The 21,517-nt window shown below is 37.1% G+C and overlaps 1 protein-coding gene and 1 long non-coding RNA gene across 5 annotated transcripts in view; one reads left to right on the top strand and one right to left on the bottom strand.

Moving 5' to 3' along the window:
* Positions 1-7,426, top strand: part of KIAA0825 (KIAA0825 ortholog) — a 403,169-nt gene extending 395,743 nt beyond the window's left edge. For all 4 annotated transcript variants that reach the window (XM_064596374.1, XM_064596372.1, XM_045898686.3 and 1 more), the window contains one exon: positions 4,575-7,426. In XM_064596374.1, the coding sequence (XP_064452444.1) occupies positions 4,575-4,692 (118 nt within the window). In that variant the 3' untranslated portion in view covers positions 4,693-7,426. The remainder of the gene's footprint in view (positions 1-4,574) is intronic.
* LOC129046466 (uncharacterized) overlaps positions 1-21,517 on the bottom strand; it is a 111,827-nt gene that overhangs the window by 78,777 nt on the left and 11,533 nt on the right. The window contains exon 2 of the long non-coding RNA XR_010413154.1: positions 18,905-18,951. This is a non-coding gene — a long non-coding RNA (uncharacterized LOC129046466). The remainder of the gene's footprint in view (positions 1-18,904; positions 18,952-21,517) is intronic.

Here is a 21,517-nt window from a genome sequence, read left to right as displayed (position 1 = left end):
TATCTCTACACTAATAACAAATTATAAGAAAAAGAAATCAATCCTATTTACAGCTGCATCAAAAAGAGTAGAATACCTAGGAATAAATTTAAACAAAGAGGTGAAAGACCTGTACTCTGAAAACTGTAAGACAGTGATGAGAGAAACTGAAAAGAACATAAATAAATGGAAAGATACACCATGCTCATGGATTGGAAGGACTGATATTGTTAAAATGTCCATACTACCCAGAGCAATCTACAGATTCAGTGCATCCCTATTAAAATATCAAAGGCATTTTTCACATAACAAGAACAAATAATCCTAAAATTTGTATGTAACCACAAAAGACCCCAGGTAGCCAAAGCAATTTTGAGAAAGAAGAATAAATCTGGAGGTACCATGCTACTTAATTCAAACTAGACTGCAGAGCTTTAGTAATCAAAACAGTATGGTACTGGCAAAAAAAAAAAAAAAAAAAAGAGAGAGAGACACACACACACACACACACATCAGTGGAAAACAATAGACATCCCAGAAATTAACGCATGCTTATATGGTCAATTAATCTATGATTAAGGAGACAAGAATACACCATGGGGAAAAGAGGATCTCTTCAATAAATGGTGCTGGGAAAACAGGAACAGCTACAGGCAAAACAATGAAATTGGGCCACTTTCTAACACCATATACAAAAATAAACCCAAAATGGATAAAAGACTTAAGTGTAAGACATAAAACCATAAAACTCCTAGAAGACATAGGCAGTAAGCTCTCTGACATCTGTCTTAGCAGTATTTTTTTTGGATCAGCCTCTTCAGACAAGGACAGCAAAAGCAAAAATTTTAAAATACCACTATATGGGGCGCCTAGCTGGCTCAGTTGGAAGAGCATGCGACTCTTGATCTTGGGGTCGTGAATTGGAGCCCCATGTGGGGTATATAGATTACCTTAAAAAAAACTTTAAAAAAAATGAAAAAATAAAAATGGCACCAAACTAAAACCAACAGAACAAGAAGGCAACCTATTGAATGGGAGAAGACATTTGAAAATAATGTCTCCAACATATTAAAAAAAACAAAAACAAAAAACAAAACCTCAAAACTCACTATCAAAAAAGCAAACTCTGATTAAGAAATGAGCAGAGAACCTGAATAGACATTTTTCCCAACATATACAGATGGCCAACAGGCACATGAAAATATACTCAACATCACTAATCATCAGGGAAATGCAAATCAAAACCACAATGAGATGTCACCTCACACCTGTCAAAATGGCTATTATCAAAAAGACCAGACAAAAAATGTTGACAGGAATGTAGAGAAAAATAAAAGAGAGACAATCCTCTTGCATTGTTGGTGGGAAGGTAAACTGGTGAAGTCACTATAAAGAGCAGTATGAGGCTCCTTAAAAATTTTAAGATAGAACTATATGATCCATCAATTCCACTTCTGGGTATTATCGGGGAAAAAACAAAAACACTAATTTGAAAAGATATGTGCACCCCTATGTTTACTGCAGCATTATTTACAATAGCCAAAATATGGAAGCAACCTAAGTGTCCAGAGATAGATCAAATGGATAAAGATGTGGTATACATTGTATATATACAATGGAATATTACTCAGCCATTAAAAAAAAAAAAGAATTCTTGCCATTTTTGACAACATGGACAAACCTAGAGGATGTTATGCTGAGTGAAACAAGTCAGAGAAAGACAAATATATGGTTTCACTTACATGTGGAACTTAAAAAGCAAAACAAATGAACAAGACAGAAACAGACTTATAGATACAGAGAACAAACATGGTTGCCAGGGGGGAGGAGAGTGCAGGCATTGATAAAACAATTGAAAGAGATTAAGATATGACCTTCCAGTTATAGAATAAGTCATGGGAATGTATTTTACAGCAGAGGGAATATAGTCAACAATATTGTAATAATGGTCTTATATGGTGGAAGGTGGTAACTAGAGTCATCTTGGTGATCATTTTGTAATGTATATAAATATGAAACCAGTATGTTGTACTCCTGAAACTAATATAATGTCAATTGTACTTCAAAAAAAATTATAGATTTGAAATAAAACAGGGCTTGAGGTAAATAAACATACATTTCAAATTCCTAATGTTTTATTCAATAAAGTAAAATTATTAGAGAAAATGTAGTTGTAATATTATTTTTTCTCCTGTCTTTGTCAAAATTTCTTATTCTCATATGAAATGATATCTTCTCATAGGAAATGATTTCTTCTTAATAAGCACAAAGCAAATGTAAGAAGGCTGTGGTAGATAAATTATGTTGCTTAATATCATTAATTACTAACAGCTCAATTACACTGTGAGGTGCCTACAATTCTCATGAAGCTTCTAAATCCTTATACAATACATTTAAATTACATTAATTATACAGATATTTAAATGAAGCAGAGATCGTGCTTTCAATTTTCATAAGGAGAGATAATGATCAAAATATTTACGTGCATATTACATATTTTGTTCTGTTGACATTCATAAAATAATTCATTTACTCAGTACAATATTAGCACCTTTCCATGGAATAAAAAAGGTAAAACTAATTTTTCATGTTTGGATTTCATGTATTTACATGAATTTTAGAGAATTCTTTTTTTTTTTAATATATAGTCCAATTTGAGCAACATTTTTCAGGAAATAAAATACTCAAACTACTTTTAACATTAATTAATGATAAGTGTAAATGGTTTTAAAACATGGTGAGTGTTGCATTTCTAAGTACAGACTCTAGAGCCTGGTCCCTGATTTCAATCCAAAGACACCTGGGCAAGTGATATTAACATTCTGTATCTCAGTTTACTCCTCTGTAGAATGAGAATAACCACATTTTCTAGTACGGATTTAAAGAGTGATATGTCAAGGGTTTAAAACGATGCCTAAGTATTTTCTGTTATTAATATTTTCCTGGAAGAAATTCAATTTAACATGCAAATTAATGATGCCCAACCTATATAAAATGGGTAGTGACAGTTTTTGATCTTTAAAATTCCATGAAAACAGTAGAAGGTAACCTTATGGGCTAAATTTTAAATTTCAAAATACTGACCTAAGGAGAATTGCCCCTTGTCACATGACCAAGCAGTGTAGTTGTGAAAAATCTTTTTATCCTTCAAGTTGTTATTAAAACCTATATGACCAATGACCTAACTCTGACCATATGGGAACATATAGAAAAATTAAGACAACCATTAGTAACAGTTTTTAGATACAGCCAAGATTGGGGCTAGGAGATGAGGAGAATCCCAGGCAGACAATGAAGAAGTCTAAAGAAATGTAAATTAAATTAAATTAAATTAAACCCAGGTCTAATTTCTCAGACAATTCTTTCTCTCCACTCTTCCTTCCTTCTTTATATAAACTACCTCCCTGGATTGGTCAGGGCATAGTGAGCTCAACACTCCAAGAAAACCTATGTTTGGGAACAAGGATCCTAATAGGAGGTTCTGGAAAACGCAGTGCCCCTGCTTTCTTTTCAGTGAAGAAAACCATAAAGATCCCACTCCAAACTCAATATACTTTCTTCATGTATGATAGCCTCTTATCCAGGAGTTCTGACTATAATGAAATAGTGGGTTTCTGGAAGACATTCAGTGAATAACTCCTTGTTTGTTGTTAGAAATTCTATCCCCTTATAGCTGAGGGTCTTTCAGGATATATGTTTTTAGGATTAAAACATTGGATTTAAAATCCTTTTGGGACAGTATATCATGGTGGATGGCTTGGGGCTTGGTAGAATTAGGAGTGAGGAAAACAGAAAGAAAATGTAGGTAGATGATTCACTGTTGGATTGCTAAGTCATGTGTGCCCTGGCCAGACCTGAGGAAGTGGCATAGAGAAGAAGGAATTAATCATATTGGGTTATTGTGCTATTTACTTTGAAGATTATATTCATATACACTTCCATATTCTGACACTTTGTTAAATAACTCCCAATCACTCAATTTAGAGTCTTTAATCTCTCTTTTTTAGCCAATTCCCTATGGAATTTTGCGAACAATTTGCTACTTTTCTTGGGTCATTTTAACTCGATTACTTCAAAGCTGATATTATTTCTAGGAATAGACTGACCTGCCTTTAAGGTGTGTTCAGTTTAGCTTAATAATTCTTCTTGCTGCTGAGGTCTTCCTGGCAAATCTCTCTGCAACTTAAAGCCACCGATACACTGATCAGTGAGAAAAATACTATGCAAAATATTTGCTTATTAATTGCTAATTCTAGGTTTTATTTATATGCATGTATATCCTAGTAAGGCATCTAAATTTTTTAAATTAACATATTTAAAACAATACTTTAAAACTTTACCCTAGACTGGAACTGGTTTGACTCCACTTTGCTCTCCCATTTTTCTGGCCCATTCTGCAGGAGCAGCGCCAGTGAAATTTGGTGCCCAAAAGGGAGTCAGTAAAAGAATAAACAAGGAGAAATAGATGCCTCAGTAAACCAGTGACTACACATATTTGAGCCTTGAATAACTTGAGTGTTGACTACACATATTCAAGCCTTGAATAACTGAGTGCTTGGAAGTTCAAAAATACTAAGATGTGATTTTTCTTTTAGATGGGAAATGAGGAAGGATGAGAGACTAGAAGAGGAAGAAAAAGCGATGCTGGAACATTTAAAACAATTTTGCACCATCCAGAACTCTTCTGCCACAGATAACACAGAGGAACCGTAATCTGCAGAAAACAGCAACAGCTTTATTTTAGGAAATAATCACATGTAATGGAGTAGGATTTTTACTACAGTCAGAATGAACCTCAGATGTGCTGTGAAGCATGAAACCAATAACTGAGTAATCTCTGAAATGAAAAGGAATACACCACATAAAGAATAAAGTGCTACATATTTTTTACTTTAAAAATAATTTCAAATGTTTTTCTTTCCTCAGTTGTTCTCTTTATATGATATAACTGCTGCCATCTCGTGTTCCCTTTGAATTATTTTTTTTTTCTTCTTAGTCTTGAAGTATCTATGACAACAGACAAAATGTTTAGAAATCTTTTCCCTAAGGATTTTTAAATACAGCATTTAGATGTTGAGTTGAATGGAGTAACATAGCCCCTTGAGGGTCATCTGACAATTTCAATTTAATTTTACAGCTATAGCCCAGGTACAGGTCTTAGTCACTTTTAAAACCCACAATGTATCAGCCTCCTTTCCCAAAGCCTCTTCCTCAAGCAGTTTATCTGAATCATAACCACAAAAACATTCTCCTGAAGTATAACTTTAGTCCTATCTCTGCCTATAGTGGTTTTTCAAACACCACATTCAAATTTTCAATCATATGCTTTCAGATCCTATACCCAATGTCTCCATATTCAAGCAACTGCTTGTCATCCTCCTAGTTCACATGCTTACTATTTTTCCCAACTGGAAAGCATCTTTCTTCCAAAATAACATTCAAAACTCATTCCAACAAGCCCCTAGTTCCTGTTATTTCTTTTATTTCTATTATATTGACATGCACACGCACACACACTAAGGAAATGGAATGTGTTTTAGTGCCCTCTACATCAAGTTATATTTACTGTATCCTTAGTGCATGGTATTAGATTATGAAAACCTCAAGGGGCTTATAATATGAAGTCTCCCTTTTTAAGGGATTTCATACCTGCCACAGAGTTATTCATGTAGTGGGCAATTAATAAACACAGTTGTTTGAATGACTGTCATTAAAAGAAGACAAAAAGGCAATTCAACTGTTAAGCAATCTACAGGATATTTGGGAGAAGCCTTATCTATTTTAGACCATATGATATCGAACATCATGTTTCTGATGTTCTCAGATTGTCCATATTCCCACATTCTGTGATTTTTATAAAATGTGTAGGCTACATAATTTCCAAAGGAAAGTACTATGCATTTTTCAAAAAGTAAAATCTTAGAGTGCAGAGGAGGCCACCTTAGAAAATCTCTTGCATTAATTCCTACATAAAAACATATAAATGCCCATGTAGCTAGCTGCCTACCAGTAACACATTTTATTTCTAAAAAAAATGTATTTTTGTTAATCAGTATAATCATAAGCCAAATGCTTTAAGACATGGTTGAAATAATTTCTAAAAATTCTATACAGACTGGGGCACCCGGGTGGCACAGTGGGTTAAAGTGTCTGACTCTTGGTTTCAGCTCAGATCCTGATTTCAGGGTTGCGGGATCGAGCCCCACCTCGGGATCCAAACTCAGTGCAAAGTCTGCTTGAGATTCTCTCCCTCTCCCTGCCCCTCTGCCTCTCCCCCCACTCATACTCTCTCTCTCTCTAAAATACATAAATAATTTTAAAATTCTATACAGACCATTTAAAAATGGTAAGAAATTTTCATAAGAAATGAACTTACCTATAAACAGTTACTATAATAATCAATTTAAGACAACAGTTGACTTTCTTTCTTCAGCTTTATGATCGTCTGTGTAAAACTGCATAATATATTTTATTGGAAAAAACACTAAAATAGAAAGTCAAAATAAAAATAAACTGAGCCAATAAACTAAATAATCTTATAAAGTAAAGGATTTCATATTTGGGTTCTTTGTCTTCTAATATATCTAAAGATCATCTTTTGACACTGTTTTTTTTAACTGAATCTGAACATTTCTATAGTAATCCTGAGAAGTGACTTACTTCCTCTAGAAAAAAAAAAACATTCTCTATGGCTCCATTTGAAAGGAATTTAGAATAGTAAGGGGAGAAGATCAAATGGAAGGAGAGAAATGTGGAAAACAGAAGAGTTTGCAGATGAATTTTCTTCTTCTTCTTCTTCTTTTTTTTTTTTTTTTTTTTTTTGAGAGAGAGAGAGAAAAACAGAGTGAGCGATGGGGAGGGTAGAGGGAGAGAGACACCCAGCACACAGCTCCATGCCCAGCACACAACCCGATGTGGGGCTCGATTTCACAACCCTGAGATCATGACATGAGCTAAAATCAAGAATCAGTTGCTTAACCAACTGAGCCACCCAGGCGACCCCAGATGAATTCTCTTCTATATTTGTTCCGTGAAATTACTGCAACTGTAAGTGGAATAAAATTTATAACTGGGTATGCTAAATGATAAGACATTGATTTATCAGATCATTTTGACTTTATGCTTAACATGTTTCTTAAGTATGATAAGAATGGTATTTCAAAATGGTTACTCTTCCTCATGTTTATTTTGCATTTGTGTAAGTTAACAACAAGAATGAAGCCTAATACTTTATATATCCCAATATGTTTATTACCAAAATATTATCTTTCTTCTGTGTTCTGTTTAACTGTATTTTTATGTAATTATAAAGATGTATCTATTTTATTGTTTTATCAGTTACTATGTGAAACAGTATGAATTAATTCTTAATAAAATATAGGTGATAATGTGTATTTCAGATATTTTACATTTTTGTTGTCTCTACCAAACACTCTTTATAGAATTATCTAGCAAAAAATGTGAAAAATAAATCACTTATTTTTTTCTACCAATATGTTCTTACTCAAAGTATTCTATTATTCCATTTCATATATTTCTGAGTCACAGAGAGCTTCAGGTTGTTTGTAGTTAGCATTTCTTATTATAAAAAAAAATTTTAAAGTTTTTTTATACTTTTCATTATGCTTGAAATATTTTGTAATTAAAAACATAAAAAAGCTGTATTCAGACTTCAATAGGAAAGAAATCTTATCACATGCTACAACATGGATGAACTTTGAGGACATTATGCTAAATGAAATAAGACAGTCAGAAAAAGACAAATACTGTATGGTTCCCCTTATATGGGGTAACTAAACTAGTCAAATCCATAGAGACAGAAAGTAGAATGGTGGTTACTTGGGGCTAGGGAAAAGAAGAGTTGTAGAATGAGTACAGAGTTTCAGTTTTATAAGATGGAAAAGTTCTGGAGCTCTGTTTCACAATATGGTGAATATACTTAACACTACTGAACTATATACTTTAAAATAAAGGTAAAGATGGTAGATTTTATGTTACATTTTTTTAACCCCCACCAAACACATGCACACACCCCAAAACTGCAGTATGTGGAAATACCACTGCAAAATATTCCTAACAAGATGCCTGAAAGCTCTTAAATTTTAATAGGGAACTGTGAGACCAGTATATTCAGCATCAGCTATTAGTCCACACAATGACAAAAACTATCCTCTTTGCCTTTGAGAAATGTTTTCAACAGTATCATCAATAAAGCAGTAAACTCTTGTTTCTCCAGAATTTAAAGAATTCACAACCTTATAAAACACTTTTCCTTTTAAAATGTAATTATTTGCACAAATAAAGATCGTATTAGTTACCTATTGCTGCACAAAATTAATGATAGAATTTAGCAGCTTAAAACAAATTATTTCATAGTCTCTGTGTATCAAGGGTCTGGGGATGGTTTAGGACATTACATAGCTAAAATGAAAGTATCAGCCAGGGCTGTGGTCTCATCTGAGGTTCAACTGGGGAAGGATCCATTTCAAAGTGGTTGTAGACAACATTCATTATCCTGCAGGCTATCAGACTCAGGACCTCAGTTACTTGCCATGTGTGTCTTCCCAAAATGGCCTTTTGCTTCCTCAAAGTCAGCAAGGGACAAAGAATCTCCTTGTAAGGTCAATGTTACAACTGTATGTAATGTAATCACACACACCATGCATATTCCATCACCTTTAAGAAATTCTAATTGTCAAAAGCAAATCACTCATCCTGCCCATGCCCCGGGGGAGGGATCACAGAACAGCATGAATGCCAAGAGGTGAGGATGATGGGAGCCACTCTGGAGTCTATCCACTACCAATCAGGATTTAGGCACAGAAATATCCTTAATGAGGGTAACCATGTTGAGAAGTAGAAGTGGAGTTGGACTAGGAATGAAGAGCTAGGACTTAATTTTTATTGCTACAGTAAACCAGGCTATGTGCCAGACACTCTATATTAAATAGCCAATTAAATCCCTTCTAAGCCCCTATTGAGATTTGTATTGACAGCCACATTATAGAAATGTGAAGAAACTGACCGAGATTTTTAAATAAAGATGCATAGTGAGGTTCTACTTCAAGACGGCAATGTAGAAAGATCCTGACCTCCTCTCATGGACACATTGAATCTACAGCTACACATGGTACAATTCCTCTGGAAAAAAACTAAAAACTAGCTAAGCAACAGCTACACATCAGGCAAATGAGAAAAATACTACATCAAAGCAGGTAGGAAAGACTGAAACACACGCTAACCATAAAACCAACCCCTGGCTTGAAAACGTACACTCAGTAGGGAACTCAAAACCCATAGCTTCTCCCTAAAGAGAGAACGGTTTGAACCCCAAATGGGGCACTTCAACTTTTAAGACCTTCACCTAAGAGATGAGCCCCCAAAACATCTAGCTTTGAAAAACAATGGGGCTTATAAATACAAGACATACAACCCTACAGTGATCTGAAAAACGAGTCTTAAAAGGACTGATACACTCAGACTTACCTGTCCCACACCCAGGCTCAGAAGCAGCTGTTCATGCCCAAATTTTATGTGGAAGAATCTCATTTGCTAATCTAAAAGCACCACAATGCATTGCATTCCTGAGTTTTTTCAAAAGCCTAGGCCTTTCCCCACCCCCAAAGTGGGCAGCATCATTACACCCCCCTTTGCTGCTCTGTAAACTGTGGGCATCATCTTTTTTCTTCTTTCCAGTGGGCACCACCTTTACAAACCCCTCAGCCTTGCTCTAGCTGGTGGACACCATCTACACACTCTCCCTTTGCTGCACTGAAGAGTGCCATTATCTTCCAGAGGGGAACTGTTACACCTTTTGGTACCCCAGTTTTTATGAATGTCACCCAGGGGATGCTCTTTCTTCACCTGACTGTGGAGACTGGGGGGAAGGTTGTGTTCCTGGGTGCTATGGGACTGTAACAATTGGAGAGACCATTCTTGGCAGATTACCATTCCCAGGGCACTACACAGAGAGCAGATGAGCAGATGATCAACCCCCCCACCCCCATACTCCCCCACCAACACACAGCAGTCTTTCTGGGAAGGAGACTTACCTGCTTGTTTAGGAGCTTAGGCCTAAGAGGCAGGTTTTTGCTTTGGCATTGATATAGGGTCCTATGGAGAAGCTCTCAGGGAACAGAGGCCAGTAAATGAAATCTTTGTGCTCTCTCTCTCTGCCTCACTCCAGCTCACTGTTATCTCCCAGGAAGGAGCTTATGTCCTTGTCTAGCATCACAGTTTTTGTGGCTGCCATCAGGGTTCACCTCTACATCACCTGGCTCTGGTAGTCAGTGGGGCTTATGGTCACAGTTCCCACAGGAAACTAAGTAATGGAGGAGTTCTTAAATAGCTGCCATTCTCAGGGCACAGAAAAAGGCAAAGGAGCCAGGAGTTCAATCTTCTGTCAACAAGGCCTATTAGTTTAACATCACAGCTGCAACCTGAGGGGCAGGCTTCTAATTCAAAACACATCTCAGGGCTATCTGTAATCCTTTCCAGAAACCTTGAAAGATGGGCACTATCTTCCTACTCTCCATCTACCATGCACCAGAGCACTGGTATCTTTTGGAAGGGAAATTGTACACACATCTGATAAAGTGATTTTACTTCTGGTGCTCTGGTCTTTTCTGCTGCCATGCAGGGGATGCCCCTTCACTGTCTGGCTCTGGTGCCCAGGGGAAGCTTATGTTCCTGGGTCCCACAGGACTGCAACAATCAGAGAGACAGTTCTGGGAAGGCTACCACGCCAAGGGCACAGCAGAGACAGAAGACTAAAACATATTTTCAGAATTTCTGTGAAAGAGGCCTTTTTACTTGTCCTGGAGCTTCAGGCTGAGGGGCAGGCTTCAGGTCTGGCACACATCTAGACGTCTATGGAGATGCTCATAGGTAGCATTCGCCAGGAGACACTCTATGTCAGCCTTGCTACAGCTTGCCAGAATCTCCCAGAAAGGAGCTTATACACTCATCTGGAGCTACAATTTTTGCAGCTTCTGCCCAGATTAACTCCTCTAGATACCCTGGCTCTGGTAGCAATTGGAGCTTATGCTTGCAGTCCCAAAGAACTAGAAAAATTTGCTTACTTTAAAACTTGCTGCTTGAGACACCATCAGCCTGAGACAAATCAACAAGGAAACATCAGCCTTAAACATCACATTACACCAGATGGACTTAAAGGATATATACACGTTCTATCCAACAACAGAGTACACAGTCTTCTCAAATGCACATGGAACATTCTCCAGGACAGATCAAAGATTAGGCCACACAAAAAAAGTCGTAATAAATTTAATAAGAGTAAAGTCATATCAAGCATCTTTTCTGACCACAATGGTATGAAACTAGAAACCAATTACAAGAAGAAACTAGAAAATTCATGAATATGTGGTAAACAACATGCTACTGAACAACCAATGAACCAAAGAAATCAAGAGAAATAAAAAACTACATTGAGACAAATGAAAATGGAAATACAGGATACTAAAACTTATGGGATTCAGCAAAAGAAGTTCTAAGAGGGAAGTTCATAGTGATAAATGTTTATTTCAAGGTCAAGAAAAATCTCAAACAACCTACCTTTATACCTGAAGGAACTAGAAAAAGAAGAACACCACCCAAAGTTAGTAGAAAGAAGGAAATAACAAAAATCAGAAAAATAATAAATAGAGACTAAAAAGACAACAGAAAAGATGAATGAAAATAAGATCTGATTCTTTGAAAATATAAAGAAAATTAATAAAACTTTAGTCTAAGAAAAAGGGAGGACTAACAAATATATCAGAAATGAAAGAGACTTTATATATACCAAACTATACCAAAAACTTTCTGAATTAATCACCAAATTCAGTAAAGTTGCAGGATACAAAATCAATATGCAAAAATCTGTTGTTTATCTATACATTAATAATGAGCTACAAGAGAAATAAAGAAAATAATCCCATTTACGATGCCATCAAAAAGAATAAAATACCGGGGTGCCTGGGTGGCTCAGATGGTTAAGCATCTGCCTTCTGCTCAGGTCATGATCCCAGGGTCCTGGGATCGAGCCCCTCATCAGGCTCCCTGCTCTTTAAAAAAAAAAAAGAATAAAATACCTAAAAATAAATTAAGCCAGAGAAGTACAAGGTCTGTGCATTCAGAACTATAAACCATTAAAACAAATAAATTGAAAAAGACACAAATAAATGGAAAGGTATTTTGTGCTAATGGATTAAAAGAATTAACACTGTTAAAATGCCCATAATTCCCAAAACAATCCTGAGAATTAATGTAATCCCTATCAAAGTACTGATTATATTTTTCACAAAAATAGAACGAACAAGCAATCCTAAAATTTGAACCATAAAAGACCTTGAATATCAAAAGCAATCTTGAGAAAGAACAACAAAGCTGGAGGTATATTTCCTGATCTCAAACTCTATTACAAAACTATAGTTATCAAAACAGTGTGGCACTGGCATTAGAAGAGACACAAAGAACAATGGAACAGATTAGAGAGGCCAGAAATAAACCCATACTTACATGCTTAGTTTATAACAAAGAGGTCAACAATATACAATGGGAAATGGACAGTCTCTTCAAAAAATGGTGTTGGGAAAACTGGGCAGTCACGTGCTAAAGAGTAAAACTGGACCTATATCTTATACCATAAACAAAAATCAACTCAAAATGGATTAAAGCTTTATGTAAGACCCAAACCATAAAACTTTATTTATTTATTTATTTATGGGGGGAGGGGCAGAGGGATATGGAAAGAGAAAATCTTAAGCAGGTTCCATGCCCAGTGCAGAGCCCAATACGGCGCTCAATCTCACAACCTGAGATCTTGACCTGAACAGAAATCAAGAGTTGGATGCTCAACCAACTGAACCACCCAGGCACTCCCCATCCAAAAAAGTTGTATAGAAAACACAACTGATCAGCTCCTTGACATGTCTTTGCAATAATTTTTGGAATTTGGCACCAAAAGTAAAGGCAACAAAAGTAAAAATAAACAAATGAGACTATATCAAACTAAAAATCTACACAGCAAAGGAAAACATCAAAATAAAAAGGCGACCTGTTGAATGGGAGATAATATTTGCATATTATATATCTGAGAAAAGGCTAATATCGAAAATATTTTAAAACTCATACAACTCAATAGCAAAAGAATTCTGATTGAGATGAATAGAAAATCTGAATAATTTTCCAAAGACATACAGACTGCCAGAGGTACATGAAATGATGCTCAACATCACTAATCATCAGGAAAATGCAAATCAAAATCACCATGAGATATTACATTATACCTGCTAGAATGTCTACTATCAAGGTAAAAAAAAAAAAAAAGACAAGAAATCCCAAATGTGGATAAGGATGTGGAGCATCTAAATGTGGGAATGTAAATTGGTGCGGCTACTATGGAAAACAGTACGGATGTTCTTCAAGTGATTAAAAATAAAAATACCATAAGATCTAGCAAGCCACTTCTGGGTGATTATCTAAGGAAAATGAAAGCATTAACAACAACAACAACAACAAAATGCAATCCCATATACATTTCAGCATTACTTATAATAGCCAAGACATCGAAACAATCTTAAGTGTCCACTGATATATTCATGGATTACTAGATTAATAGTAAATGAAGAAAATGTCCACACACATATACACACACATTAGAATATTATTCAGCCACAAAAAAGACTGAAATCTTGCCATTTGTGACACTATGGATGATCCTTTTCTCAGACAGAGAAAAAGAAATACTGTATGATCTCATTTTTTTTGTGGAATCTAAAACAAAAACAAAAAAACAAAACACAAGCTCTTAGAGGAAGCAGATTGGTGATGGCAGACATGGGACTGGAGGGGAGTGGGCAAAATTGGTCAAAAGGCATAAACTTCAAGTTATAAAATAAATAAGATATGGGGTGTAATGTGCAGCATAATGACTATATTTAAAATTATTGTATTTCATATTTGAAAGTTGCTGAGAGGAAATCTTAAAAATTCTCATTACAAGAAAAAACATTTTAACTACGTATGGTGAAGGATGTTAATTAGACTTTTTGTGGCAGTCATCTCACAGAATATACAAATATCAAATAATTACATTGTGCACCTGAAACTAATATGATGTTATAAGTCAATTATATGTCAATTATAAAAAAGAGATGTACAGCAAAGTTCAGGCTTTAACACACCACCTCTAACCCAACCACATAGTATTAATAAGTGGAATATAAAAAATAAAAACAGAATACTGGAGCTGGGCTCAAAAGTAAAATTAACACACCAGAAATAAAAAGAGACTCCAGCTGTCCCAAACTGCACACCTGGTATTGACTTCTAGCATAACAGCACGAGAAACTCCGCTGACCCACTCCCCCAAATAAGAGTTCAAAAACAAAAATAGGGCTCTGGAAATGTCCCATAAGCAAACAGCAAATTAAAAAATATCTACTCCAGGGACACCTGGGTGGCTCAGTCGGTTAAGCGGCTGCCTTCAGCTCAGGTCATGCTCCCAGGGACCTGGGATAGAGCCCCGCATCGGGCTCTCTCTGCTCAGCGGGGAGCCTGCTTCTCTCTCTCCCTCCCCACCTAGAGAACCTTTGCTATCTGTAGAGGATACTGACAATAGCTTTCAAACTTCCACAGAATAATGCTTTCTTCAGATAAATTCTTACTCTAGGAAATACAATTTATAAAACAGATATGAAGGTTAAGAAAGTTATTTAGATAGTATATATCCACTTTCTTAGAAAATTCTTAAAGCAATTCCATGGCACTTTGAAAATCACTGAGGGAAGCTTCTGTTTCAAGATGGCCACCTAAACAGAAACAACTATCTTGGGCTCAGATAAGTGTGTTTGGACTCTTTTCCCCAGCCTAACATGCTAAGAATGGTTCCTCATTGAAAGTGAACAATCTGCTTGGGAAATGTCTTCCTGGAAATAACGTGGATGTTAAGGCCTAAGGCAGAGACTGCTACTTGTACTTGCAACATCCATTCTCCCTTTGTTTTGTAAAACACACGGTCACCTCAGATCAAGATCATATTTCCCAAGGAAGAATTAAGATGGCAGATTAGTGGGAGAACCCTGGGCTTGTTCCTTCCTTGAACACAGCTAGATCAGCATCAGAACATTTTGAACAACTAGGATATCCATCTGAGGATTAAGAAAACAGTCTACACAATTAGAGGGAAAGAACATGGCAGCTGCAAGGTTCAGAGACATGAATTAGGGGAGAGAAAAGCCGCAGTGCCATGGAGGGGGTGGGAGTCCTTTTTATGGAGAGGAAGGGGGGGGGTTGGAGAGAGAGTATTGGGATCATGCAAGAAAAACACTCCCCCAGGACCACTGACTTGGGAATCGAGAGGAACTGACTATTGCAAGTTTTTTGTAAACTGTGGAGCCCAAATTCTGAGGTTTTAGAAGTCCACACCATGCACTGGAATCAAGCTGGGCGGGCAGCAGTGCCCCGGGGAGGGAGGTCGGAGGCCCAGGAGTGGATGGTGGACAGCCTGGTGTGGGGATTCCCCTGGGTTGTGCTGGGAGAGAACCTCCTCCTTCCTGGAGTACATTTGGAAGAGGATAGATTCTCTCTCCAAGAACGACAGACCCAGTGGGTGCCACTGAGCAGCCATTCAACAGCAGGGGACAGATGCATGTGCAGAGAGCAGATAGCATGATCACAGCTTTTTGCTATGCTGCACCATAGACTCCAGGCACCTTCATGGCCATGCAGGTGCTTTTCTGGGACAGAGCAACGCTGGGGGCAGTGCTGCGAGGTTCTCCTCCAGGGGAAGAGAGCAGGTCCATGCCTTGCTAGGTCATTTAAGATTTGGAGTTTTGAATCCTAGCCCCCCCCAACCAGAGATAAAACACAGGAGAACGGTGAGCGTAGAGGGCAGATAACCCATTCACAGCTTTTCACTGCACTGCACCATAAACTCCAGACACCATCATGGCCATGGGACTGCTTTTCTGGGACAGAGCAGCGCTGGGCAAAGCACTGCAAGGCTGTCCTCAGGGGGAGGAGAGCTGGTTCATGCCTTGCCGGGTTATTTAAGATTTGGAGTTTTGAATCCCAGCGGCACACCAGAGATAAAGCACAGGAGTACTGTGGTGCTAGACTTGCCAAAGGCCCAGGGACAGACAGGTTGAGGGCAGGGATCTGACAGAGGCTTGGGCCACAGAAAGGAAGATCGTTCGCTTTTCTGTAAGGGCCCCCTGAGCAGCAGTGGCTCCCAGTTCCCCTCCCCAGGGATAAGAGGGCAGAGTGATGCCACCTTCTACCACCACACTGCCCCCTTGCCCACCAGCACTACTGGACTTGAGAGAGAAACACAGTGCCCCCAGTAGAGGCTGGAGCTCTTACATGAAGCCCCACCCCCCTGTGGCCTGCAGGGGCAGCTTTACTAGGGCAGATCTGACTGTGAGCCAGCCCAGTGGGACTTTCTCCCACAGGAACAACACAGACCCCCTGCATGTACTTATTGTTTTTTCCTTTTTTCTTTGAGATCAGGCTTATAGTTTTTTGTTTCTATGTTCCCTTTTCTCATGTTTTGAATTAGGCTTTTTTCTTTCTGTCTTTTTTTTGAATCAAGTTTATAGTTGTTTGTTTGCTTTTTTTGTTCCTTTTCCTTTTCTCTTTCTTTTTTGGGCCAGTTTTTTTTTTTTTTCTTTTTTTCTTTTATGAGGCTTATCTTAACAAACCAATCAAAGCACACCTAGTTAAAGGCCCAAACGCTCCCCACTGCAAGCAAGGAGGAACTCCGTAGATGACTGACCTGTGGGAAAGAGCAGCTAAGACACAACAACAGAGTGCAGGCAGCATACATTAGAAACACTTCCTGAAGTGCCAGACCCTGGAAAGTGTGTGACTAGATTTTTTCTTTTTTTGATTATTTTTTTATTATGTTCAATTAGCTAACATATAGTACATCATTAGTTTTTGATGTAGTGTTCGACAAACTAGATTTTAAAACAAAGACTGTAATAAGAGGTGAAGAAGGGCACTATATCATAATAAAGGGGTCTAGCCAACAAGATCTAACAATTGTAAATATTTAGGCCCCCAACTTGGGAGCAGCCAAATATATAAATCAATTAATAACTTAAAAAATCTCATTGATAGGGGCGCCTGGGTGGCTCAGTCATTAAGCATCTGCCTTCGGCTCAGGTCATGGATCCCAGGGTCCTGGGATCAAGCCCCGCATTGGGCTCCCTGCTCCGCGGGAAGCCTGCTTCTCCATCTCCCACTCCCCCCTACTTGTGTCCCCACTCTCACTGTGTCTCTGTCAAATAAATAAATAAAATCTTAAAAAAAAAAACCCACCTCATTGATATAATATAATAATAGTAGGGGATTTTAACACCCCTCTCATAGCAACAGACAGATCATATAAGCAGAAGATCAACAAGGAAACAATGACTTTTAATGACCACACTGGACCAAATCGACTTAATAGATACATTCAAAGCATTTCATCCTAAAGCAGCAGAATACACATTCTTTTCAAGTGCACATGAAACATTCTCCAGAATAGATCATATATGGGTCACAAAATAGGCCTCAACCAGTACAAAAAGATTGAGACCATACCATGCATATTTTCAGACAACACTATGAAACTTGAAGTCAACCACAAGAAAAAAATTGGAGGGGCGCCTGCGTGACTCAGTCGTTAAACGTCTGCCTTCGGCTCAGGTCATGATCTCAGGATCCTGGGATCGAGCCCCGCATCAGGCTCCCTGCTCAGCGGGAAGCCTGCTTCTCCCTCTCCTACCCCTCCTGCTTGTGTTCCCTCGATTGCTGTGTCTCTCTCTGTCAAATAAATAAAAAAAAAATCTTAAAAAAAAAAAAAAGAAAAAAATTGGAAAGACCACAAATACATGGAGGTTAACGAACATCCTACTAAAGATGAATGGGTTAACCAGGAAATTAAAGAAGAAATAAAAAAAAAAATACATGGAAGCAAATGAAAATGAAAACAGGACAGTCTAAAACCTTTGGGATGCAGCAAAAGCATTCCTAAGAGGTAAGTATATAGCAATACAGGCCTTCCTCAAGAAACAACAACAACAAAAAAAGTCTCAAACATACAATCTAAACTTATACCTAAAGGAGCTGGGAAAAGAATGGCAAATAAAGTCTAAATGCAGCAGGAGAAGAGAAATAGGATTAGAGCAGAAATCAATGATTTGGAAAAAAAAAAAAAAGAAACAGTAGAACAGATCAACAAAGCTAGGACCTGATTCTTTGAAACAATTAGTATGATTGATAAACCCCTAGACAGACTTATCAAGAAGAAAAGAGAAAGGATCCAAATAAATAAAATCATGAATGAAAGAGGAGAGATCACAACCAACACTGAAGAAATACAATTATAAGATAATATTATGAGCAACTATATGCCAACAAATTAGGCAATCTGGAAGAAATGGATAAATTCCTAGATACATAAACTACCAAAACTGAAACAGGAGGAAATAGAAAGTTTGAACAGACCCATAACCAGAAAAGAAGTCAAATCAGTAATCAAAAGCTTCCCAACAAACACGAATCCAGGGCTGTATCGCTTCCCAGGGGAATTCTACCAAGCATTCACTGGGTGTTATATGCAACTAATGAATCATAATCATTGAACACTACATCAAAAACTAATGATGTACTATATGTTGGCTAATTGAATTTAAATACATTTTGAAAAAATTTTAAAAAAACTAATCTTCTGAAACTGTTCCAAAAAATAAAAATGGAAGGAAAACTTCCAAACTCATTCTATGAGGCCATCATTACTTTGGTCCCCAAACCAGACAAAGACCCCACTAAAAAGGAGATTTACAAACGAATATCTCTGATGAACGTGGATGTAAAAATTCTCAACAAGATACTAGCTAATCAAATCCAACAGTACATTAAAAGGATTACTCACCACGACCAAGTGGGATTTATTCCTGGGCTCCAGGGGTGGTTTAATATCTGCAAATAAATCAACATGATATGCCACATTAATAAAAGAAAGGGTAAGAACCATATGATCCTCTCAATAAATGCAGAAAAAGCAGTTGATAAATTACAACATCCTTCCTTGATAAAAATACCCAAGAAATTAGGGATAGAAGGAACATACCTCAACATCAAAAAGGCCATATGTGAAAGACCCACAACTACCACCATCCTTAATGGGAAAAACTGAGAGCTTTTCCTCTAAGATCAGGAACATGACAGGGATGTCTACTCTCACCACTGTTGTTCAATATACTACTTGAAGTACTAGTGTCAGCAATCAGACAACAAAAAGAAAAAAAAGGTAACCGAATCAGCAAGGAAGAAGTCAAGCTTTTACTCTTCACAGACAACATGACAGTCTATATATAAAACCTGAAAGACTCCACCAAAAATTTGCTAGAACTGATATATAAATTCAGCAAAGTTGCAGGATATAAAATCAACTTACAGAAATCTGTTGCATTTCTATATACCAATAATGAATCAGAAGAGAAATCAAGGAATCGATCCCATTTACAATTGCACAAAAACCCACAAGAAACCTAGGGATAAACCTAACCAAAGAGTCAAAAGATATGCACTACGAAAACTATAGAACACTTATGAAAGAAAATGAAGAAGACATAAAGAAATGGAAAAACATTCCATGCTCATGGACTGGAAGAACAAATATCATTAAAATGTGTATACTACCAAAAGTAATCTACACATTGAATGCAATCCCTACCAAATAACACCAGCATTTTTTACAGAGCTAGAAGAAACAATCCTAAAATTTGTATGGAACCAGAAAAGACCCTGAAAGGAATGTTGAAAGAGAAAATTGAAGCTGGAGGCATCACAATTCCAGACTTCAAGCCATATTACAAAGCTGTAATCATCAAGACAGCATGATACTGGCACAAAAACAAACACATGGATCAACGGAACAGAATAGAGAACCTAGAAGTGGACCCACAACTATACGGTCAACTAATCTTCAACAAAGCAGGAAAGAATATCCAATGGAAAAAAGACAGTCTCTTCAACAATTGGTGTTGGGAAAATTGAGCAGCCACACTTAGAAGAATGAAACTGGACTATTTTCTTACATCATACACAAAAATAAACTTAAAATGGATGAAAGACCTAAATGTGAGACAGGAATCCATCAAAATCCTAGAGGAAAACACAGGCAGTAACTAATGTCTTTGACATTAGCTGTGGCAACTTCTTTCTAGGTATGTCTCTTGAGGCAAGGGAAACAAAAGCAAAAATGAACTATTGGGACTTCACCAAAATAAAAAGCTTCTATACAGCAGAGTAAACAATCAACAAAACTAAAAGGCAACCCACAGAAGATATTTACAAATGATGTATCAGATAAAGGGCTAGAGCCCAAAGTCTATAACGAAATTTTCAATCTCAACACTCAAAAAATAAATAATCCACTTAAGAAATGGGCAGAAGACACAAACAGACATTTCTCCAAAGAAAACTTACAAATGGCTAATAGACACATGAAAAAATGCTCAACATCACTCATCATCAGTGAAATACAAATTAAAATCACAATGAGATACCACCCCACACCAGTCAAAATGGCTAAAATTAACAACTTTGGAAACAACAGATGTTGGTGAGGATGCAGAGAAAGAAGAACCCTCTTACAATGTTGGTGGGAATGCAAACTGGTATAGCCACTCTGGAAAATTGTATGGACATTCCTCATAAAGTTAAAAATAAAACTACCCTATGAGCCAGCAATTGCATTATTAGGTATTTATCCAAAAGATACACAAATACTGATTCAAAGGGGCACATGCACCCCAATGTTTATAGCAGCACAATAGCCAAAGTATGGAAAGAGCCCAGATGTCCAACTGGCTGATGAATGGGTAACATATATATATATATATATATATATATATATATATATATATATTAGAATATTACTTAGCCATCAAAAAGAATGAAATCTTGCCATTTGCAACAACATGGAAGGAACTAGAGTGTATTATGCTAAGCGAAATAAGTCAGTCAGAGGAAGACAAATATCCCATGATTTCCCTCATATGTAGAATTTAAGAAACAAAACAGATGAACATAGGGGAAGGGAAGGAAAAATAAGATAAAAACAGAGAGGGAGGCAAACCATAAGAGACTCTTAACTATAGAGAACAAACTGAAGGTTGCTGCAGGGGAGGTGGGTGGCAGGATAGGCTAAAAGGGTGATGGGCTTAAGGAGGGCACTTGCGATAAGCACTTGTGATAAGCACTGGATGTTATATGTAAGTGATCACTAGATTCTACTCTTGAAACTAATACTAACTACATTGCATGTTAACTAATTTGAATTTAAATACAATCCTGAGGAAAAAATAAAATCTTTATCAAAAGCTCTAAAAAAAAAAAATCACATTTCCAAGTACTTAGTAGTATAGTAGTTATGTGTGACTGCATGTCTAAGTACTGATCGAGAAGATGTAAACAAAAATGGTGCAAGCAACTTCTCACAAATTCTCAAGGGGTATTTTTTCTCTTCCTTTTGGCTGGG

Source organism: Mirounga angustirostris, unplaced genomic scaffold (genome assembly GCF_029215605.1).
Source record: "Mirounga angustirostris isolate CCGP_5_RB_7025 unplaced genomic scaffold, mMirAng1.0.hap1 SCAF_7, whole genome shotgun sequence".
NCBI lineage: Eukaryota > Metazoa > Chordata > Mammalia > Carnivora > Phocidae > Mirounga > Mirounga angustirostris.
This window is presented reverse-complemented; position numbering and strand designations above follow the sequence as displayed.